General features: G+C 38.2%; 1 protein-coding gene across 1 annotated transcript in view; it reads left to right on the forward strand.

The window, feature by feature from the left end:
• Positions 1-1,776: 1,776 nt before the first annotated feature.
• The window catches only part of LOC107654097 (E3 ubiquitin-protein ligase znrf1-like), a 17,195-nt gene continuing 10,647 nt past the window's right edge, over positions 1,777-8,324 (forward strand). The window contains exon 1 of the mRNA XM_016441024.1: positions 1,777-2,766. Coding sequence (XP_016296510.1) covers positions 2,379-2,766 — 388 coding nt within the window. The 5' untranslated portion in view covers positions 1,777-2,378. The remainder of the gene's footprint in view (positions 2,767-8,324) is intronic.

The raw sequence follows: 8,324 nt of genomic DNA on the forward strand, positions 1-8,324 counted from the left end.
CTCTGATTTACAGCACACCTATACTTTAAAACATACTTAAGAGAAAATACCAGGTCAGTATACCAGGTTAGTAAAAAAACAAACAAAAAAAACAGTAGTTTGGTTGGCTGCTGTACATATTTTATTAGAACATGTTAAAATCGTTTTAATCAGCAACATTCTTTTTAGAAAAAAGAAAACAATATAACAATAACAAAAAAGTATTTAAATTAACATACTACTTTCTGCATTATGTTTGTGTAGATAAAATATATACTGATCACTAAATCTTTCATGTGCATTTATCACTTTGGCCATCAGATGTCGATATTTCTTTAATTTACCCACGACACAGTCTGTAATTGCGGTGATTACTGTCTGTCAGTTAGAACTGGATAGCATGGATACTCATCTAAACATAACAATAGTTTGCCAGTGGCCTGTCATTAAACAAACTTATAATAAAAACATCTTATTAGTATGTTGTAAATTCAAAAGTTGTTTACAACACAATGTAAGCAGACGCTTAATGAAACTTTAAGTTCTTGTATTGTAACAAGTCAGTTTCTGTTCTTAAACAGAATATCTCTAAAGGTCTCAGTTCATATATTATCTCTAACTGGACTGCCACACAATTGTGTGCTTTTCATCTTCATATAAATGACATTATATACTCAAATCCACTTTGATTTACAGCATAAATATATGAAAAATAAGTACATGAAGAGGCAATACCAGGCCACTGTCTTCTTTTAAAGAGAAAAGACAGTATTGCCGTTATAAAGGTCATAGCCAAATTTACAGAACAGACTCAGTACTCTGTTTTATTCAATCTCTTTAAGGACATAAGTTATGGTTTTATTTATTGTGCTCATATCCTAAGATTACCCATAAATTATATTCTCAAAATGGTCCTCAGTGTGACATTGCTCAATGCCCTGAACACACTTTGACTAAAATGTTGTTGTATTGTGATTTAGGCAGGCAGTAGGAAATAATATAATAATCATGTACTTTATGCTAATTTTAAAAAGCCTCAGGTGAACCAAAAGTAATCATTTACATCACTGTCTATGGTTGTTATGGTCCTGGTTACAAGATTGTGTCTCTAAAAGATTTAAGTAGGTTTTATGCAATGCACACTATGAAATTAATGATGTGGTCCATATAATTTATGAATCCAGAAATATGAATAAGCATAATATATTGATTTACTGCAAGCAATGAGTAGTAATACAGCAGATGCGTTGTCTTACTGAAAGTTTATTTGATTGCATTGCAGATTATTTGATTGTATATGGCAGTTATCTAGCAGCATGCCTTATATTTGTGTGTGTGTAATTTTTTTTCGACTTTTTTTTGACTGTTTTACTTTTTCCTGTTGTTATATTGTGTGTATTAATTAGTTGTCAAGATACTAAAATAGTCATGCCAGTAAAGTACTTTGAAGGAAATTTTGCACATATCAGTTTGTGATCTAACCCATGGTTTTCCTTCTGTCAGTAACTGTCAAATGCCCTGAGATTTCTTGGCTTGCTTACAGAATACACTCGCATTTTTGGCCCCATTATGGAGATGAAAGACTATAATTTTTCTCTACTCAAGCATTTATTAGGCCTCCGACTGAATGGTTGCGAATGAAAACATGAGGAGTACCTAAATTAAATCATGTCTGTCGCCTCTGTGTTAACTTCGTTATGGCAACGTTACTGGGTCACCTCTCTGTCCTCCTTTAGATCACCAAGCGGCTGTTGGAGGCGAGACGTTGTCTGCGTGAAAAAAAGAAAGGACACTTCTTAATAATTGATTGTTTGGGCTAGATATTGTAAATCCATGCTCGCGTTTACAACACATCTCGCCACTGTTAATCCGCGTATGCGCAGTAACCGCCTCTATTGTCTCCCAGCGGCGGCGGCGGCAGCGGCACAGCGGCACACGCTGAATCGATCTCCAGGCAGACGGAGGGAGGACGAGCGGACCACTGGACGTATACTCTGGACGGGCATCATGGCTGGTGTATTTTGAGTCAGTCTTCTCTGAATAAGAGAGAGCTTTTGCATTCAAAGTACTGCGGATGTGTTGTTGTGCCTGGTGATTTTGGGCAGGCTGTCCTGTCAGTTGCTTATAAGCGGAGAACGTGTTGCGTTTTTGCTCGCGCGAACGGCTTTATTATTACCCCCTTGTTCCCTAAGGTGATTATTGAGACTTTAGGTCCATGATTCGACCAGGAATATGGGCTGTTGCGTCTGCGAGACACAGCTGTTTTAGTCAGACTTGACAACCGCGGATTCTAGCGCTTGTTTTGGTCGCTTGTTTGAAGGAGGCTCAAGAAGCGCCGCAGGGCGATCCGTGACACCCTTTCCGCCACACCCCCACCCATTTTTAGCGGATATTTTTGGATGGGGGGCAAGCAGAGTACGGCGGGGCGGCCCCGGGGGGCTTTTCCCGGTGTCTCGACGGATGACAGCGCGGTGCCACCCTCGGCCCACTTCGGGCACTACCGGCCAGGTGGCACGATGGGACTGCGCAGCCGCTCGGTGAGCTCCGTGGCGGGGATGGGCATAGATCACAGCGCCACGGTGCCCTTCGGGTTTTACACCCCCAGAGGAACAGACTCGGACAGAGCCGGAGGGGGGTCTGGCTCGGATCCCGCTCATAACGGGAATGGATACCAAGAAACGGGTGGCGGGCACCACACGGACGGTATGCTTTACCTTGGACCCCGGGCGTCGTTGGCAGACACTTTGCCCCTGCACATCGCGCCCCGATGGTTTAGCGCCCATAGCGGTAAGTGATAATTCAAACTCCGCATAAACAGGGCGCAGTGGCACAAAGCTACATCGATGCCACCACATGTAGTACGGAATATCACTTGAGGGCACGCTGCTGCTCCAGTTTTCGCGCCGGCGGGAGGGGGAATGCGCACGAGACCTGTCTGACCAACGGCTGGACTCGGCTGGCGCGAATCGACGTTAATAAGCCAGGTTGCCAAATCTTACTGGGACAATTATTACAAAGGGAGGGGGACTCAATGGTTATCATCCGCTTAGCTCGAACCATAATATGTCTCTGTGACTGGGTTTTAGTGGTAGAGATTTTGTTTAATTACAGTGACTCGAATCTTTTGAATCACTTAACTCAAAAGATCCGTTTGCTGGTTTGTTTAGCGACTTTTTCCGCAGGCTGCATCGTTATGTCAGTATAGGTGGCGACCATCAAGTTTATTTTTTGTGTGTGTGCGAGCAAGTCACTGAATCAATTATTGAACCGATTCGTTAAAAACATTCATTTTGATCTCCATTTTGTCAACTCCAATAGAGTTGCATTAAGTACATTATTTTAACTACAGATGGTTATAAGTCAACATATTCATAGATCATCTGCACCTTTCTCTTGTGAGATCGATATTCGCTTGACAAACTAAGCGAACAACAGTCAGTTTATCAGCGTAAATAAACATAACAGATGCCTAGTCTATCTTTCACGACTCATTGAGTTCATTCACATTGAAATGTCTCATTATTTGTTGCTCGGAGACTACAGTAGTTTCAACCAATAAAATGGTCCATCACAACCAGTACTCGAAAGCTACATATTCATGCTATATCTGTCCTCTCAGACAGTCCCTTGCCTCTAAAGGAAGAGACAAAAATGTGAGTCAGCACATGGAAGTGAACAAGAACGATTCATTCACGACTGAAACACCATAGGCTTGTCAAGGCCTGAGCTGCAGCGCTCTGATGTTTTCCAGCCTCAGTCTCTCGGTGCTCGTTAAGCAAGCCCCAGATGTGGCCTCCAGAGGAAACCTGCCAGATGTAAACAATTTGACTCAGTTTTCCCTTAAAGGTTATTTCACTGACAAATGAGGTTTCCCTCATTTTAAGGGAACGTAGCTCATGTTAACAGGTGAGGCGTTCAGTCTTGAATGTCATGGTTGGCTTCTAAACAGTGATCACCCACAGGTTGCCAGGTTGCTACTGTGAGTTAATGAATGTCACAGTGAACACAAGAGTGGTCAGGTGCCTTTCTGAAGGGTGGGGCTCAAGGATCATGAGGGGAAATGGTTCTTGGAAAAGTACTGTCTGTTCCCCTGTTTGAAAGTAAGACTTAGTAAATAGGTATATTCTCATGTCAAACACTTAATGAAATGGGAATGACTCATCTGAAATGCTGACTTAAACATACCCACTCATATCAGCCCAGTGTATCTATAATTTAAAGCTGCATAAATGTGAATACTTTTACTCTGCAATTTTATTTTCCTCTTTTAAAGAGATAGTAATCTTTAGTAATCTTTTACTCACCCTCATGTTGTTCCAAACCTGTATGAATTTCTTTCTTCTGTGGAACACAAAAGCAGATATTTTGCAAATTATTGGCATTTTCTGTCCATACAGTGTCAAAAACAAATTAATTCTTCAAAAAATCTTCGTTTGTGTTCCACAGAAGAAAATAAGTACATATTGTACTGTAACAATTGGATTTGTTAAAAACAGATTTGTTAAACATTCATTCTTTTTTTACTCTATTTTGTAATAAAATGGTCCTTTACAACCAGTATACCCAAAAGCTACATATTTGTTCTATCAGTCCTTTAAGACAGTAATCTGTTGGTTTGAGCATCCTAACTAGCAGCAGAAACATTAGCTCAACCAATCTGTTTGGCTGGCCAATGGTAGATGGAGGGAGTGTGAAAAAAACTTTAACTGTAAAGATTTGATAAGCGGTAAGCTTATATTATCTGTAGAGCTATCAGCCCCCTTCAGGCTCTACAAGGCATAAATGAGCCTGGATTCAATCAGTGTCTTACAAGTAAATTCTGTTTATTCTCACTAGGCAAATAGAAGGTTTGTTTACATGATTTGCTGGCCTACTTGCAACACATTGTAGAGAACTTTAAGCCTACCTGCTTTATTCATTTATCTCCTGTGTCAAACTTGATACATTATATTTACAGTAACTGCATTACCATTGACCATCTTTGGTGAGGTGGAGTCAGCTTTCTTTCATTCTTTCTTTCTGTTCATTAAATTTTCATTTGCAATTATTGTTATGTACATCCAAGTGAATGGATTACTAAAAAATGAACAAGTATGTAGGGAAGGGACTGGGTTCAATCCACTGGTTGTTGATTGGATGGAGCCAGATCTTAATGCAAGCATGCAATCGATTGCAAGAAAGGAGTGATATTTATGTAGACTAAATAATTAGAGTAGTCCTTTTTCTTATAAATAGATTTAGGTTAGGGTTTAATTCTGACTTTAAATGGAAAATAGATCAAATCAGTGAAACAAACAATATGTATCTGAAAAATAAAGTTATGCTAGTTGTGCAAAACTCACTGCCACACTGTCTATGGTTTTCTGAATGGTTTCTAATGCATTCTGGGTTGTAGCTAGCTACCCTTTCAAAATATACTGGAAATATACTGAAAAAATATAATGCAATATATTAAATACGTTTATATATATCGGAAACTAGTGCTTACATTTTTCAATATACTGCGATATGTTCATTGTCCATATATAACTATATATTGATACATATAAAAATAGCCTACATATAAACTGTAGCAATGAAGACAAAAACTGCACTACATTTTTACATGTAATAGCTTTATTAAAACAATTAATTAAGAATTGAATGCTTGGTTTTACATAAAACTGAACACATTTTATCTCACATTACACATTTGATATATGAAAACGTGTGGTTGTATTAGTACAATAGCTGAAAACTTTACTGAAAAGAATATTACACATTTAGGATCTTTGGACAATTGGATGTCTTGTTAAAGTCATGGCAACATGGTGGGTGGAAAATTATATAAAGAGTTCTTTATGTAAATAAAAATACATGGATATATATCACAATATATATTTTCCTCATAACTGAGTACATATATTGTACATACATGTTGCCATATAAATGTGAATATATATGTTCAAATATATTTACACACACATAGTACCATATTTTATTACATGTACATCTATATTTGAAGGATATTATTGAATATAAAATTACATATTACAATATATAAATATATTGTCACATATTTTTCAATATATGAAAAGCAGCAATTCCTTAAAGGGGTCATATGATGCGATTTCAATTTTTCCTTTCTCTTTGGAGTGTTACAAGCTCTTGGTGCATAAAGAAGATCTGTAAAGTTGCAAAGACTAAAGTCTCAAATCCAAAGAGATATTCTTTATAAAAGTTAAGAGTCAACCACGCCTACCTAAAACGGCTCGTTCTAACACACCCCCACATGTCTACGTCACTATCTGGGAAGATTTGCATAACGCCGCCCAAATGTTCACGCAAAGAAAGAAGGCTTAACTTTTATTCTCACTGTAGTATTGTTGCCGCCGCCGACATGTCGTGAAGGCGCTGTGTGTTTCGTTGTGAAAGCGAAACTACTTTGTTTGGCCTTCCAAAAGAGGACGATATCGCTTCGTCATGCCTGGAGCTGATCCGTGCTGGTCGCTGAGAAAATACTTCAACTTCGCGCTGTCGATCGCCAGATCGACTTTCACCGTGGACGAAGCGGAGTCCAGCCCGGGGTCGTCACATGTGGTTGCCGCAGGCATCACAATATGGTAAGGGACGTAACATTTCCGTCACACGCTTGAGGAATTCGGCCAATCAGAGAACACCTCGCTTTTTCAGACCGATGAGCTTTGTAAAAATCGATGCGTTTCAGAAAGGCGGAGCATAGAGGAGAAACAATAATGTACAGTATGTGGAAAATAATGTGTTTTTTGAACCTTAAACCGCATAAACACGTCATTACACCAAATACACAAAATAATGTTCTTTTTAGCAGCATCATATGACCCCTTTAAGTACTATTCAGTATATTGTATTAACACATTATATTATTCAGTATATTTTCAATATGCAATAAGTAATTAAACATATTGATTGTTAATATAGAGGAAAATATATTTTATATAGGTTGTTGCTAGGATGTTCTAAATGGTTGTTAATGTGTTCTGGATGGTTGCTAGGGCATTGCTAGGATGTTATTATGTCCTCAAGTTCATTGGATATTCTGATCCTATGATACATGATTTTTTATTGCCTGGCAGGAGAATATGATATCTTAGAAAAATAGCACACCTCTCCTCAACAAGGCGCCCGACTTGAGATGTCATTCATGTTTGTAACACAAACGTGTGGGATGAGTTATGGACTGGAAAATAAGTATGAGCAATCGTAGTAGTGATGCTTTTCTTAGCAAGTACCACTAATCATCAATAATTGCCTTTATTTAAAGAATAAGCATTGGTGATTTAAAGTTGACTCATTGATAGTAATTGTAGGCTCATTGTGTTAGTAGCATTGTTTAATTTCCAATTAGAAAGTGGTATTTTTTGCTGATCTTTTTGTCGAAATTATGAATTCCATTCTTTGCTGTCATGGCAGTCTTCACATACTGTAGCTAGTTTGCTTATTTCAAAGCTGGTCCATTCATGTTAAAGCTGTAGGGTTTGTGTTGAAGGCTGGTCAAGTCACCTATTTGCTGCACACAAGCAGATTAAAAGCAACAGTGATCGCTCTGCTAAAAGTGCTCTGTTTAATCATTATTGTTCACCCGTTAGAAAACAGTAATCATTCATTGGCCTTCACTGCTGCATGTTTGCCGCTTTTAAAGCAGTCCCTCATATCACAACGGAAGTCTTTAAGATGACATTTTTTAAGTCAACATCAACATTTCGCGTTAATTACAACCAAAACAGAGTGTTACGGTGCTGGTTTTAGTGGCAAGTCTTTTAGGAATGTTGGGATTGTGGAACATCTGTGCTGATCTGTCTGGCAGCAGGATTCAAGAAATATAGGTCACTCTCTCAAATTATTTCTGCTTTTTCTTTGCCTCACTGGTCTCTCTCTCTCTCTCTCTCTTATAGCTCAGGGTGTAATACATTTATGCAAAGACACAGATGCACATACACATGCGCAGCATCTTACTGACACAAAAGGAAGTCACAGAGTTCCAAAAACAAAATCAGATACGCACGTATGCACAGATATACAGGGTGTGTTCCAATCGCCTGGTAGTGTCTCTGAAGTTGATTTCACGGGATATTTGGCCATGTTGAGTGAAAAAATGTGAGGGTCCAGCAAAAATGAGGGGTTTTGAGTAAATAATTTTTACCATATATAAATATACTGAATGTCAGTTTGCTAGATTTAGAGGGTCTAAATTTATATATATATATATATATATATATATATATAATGATTAATCGCATTCAAAATAAAACTTTTTGTTTGCATAATATATGTATGTGTACTGTGTATATGTATTATGTATATATAAATACACACACATACAGTAT

The sequence above is a fragment of the Sinocyclocheilus anshuiensis genome, unplaced genomic scaffold, assembly GCF_001515605.1.
Source record: "Sinocyclocheilus anshuiensis isolate Anshui unplaced genomic scaffold, SAMN03320099.WGS_v1.1 scaffold115, whole genome shotgun sequence".
NCBI classification, from domain to species: Eukaryota; Metazoa; Chordata; class Actinopteri; order Cypriniformes; family Cyprinidae; genus Sinocyclocheilus; species Sinocyclocheilus anshuiensis.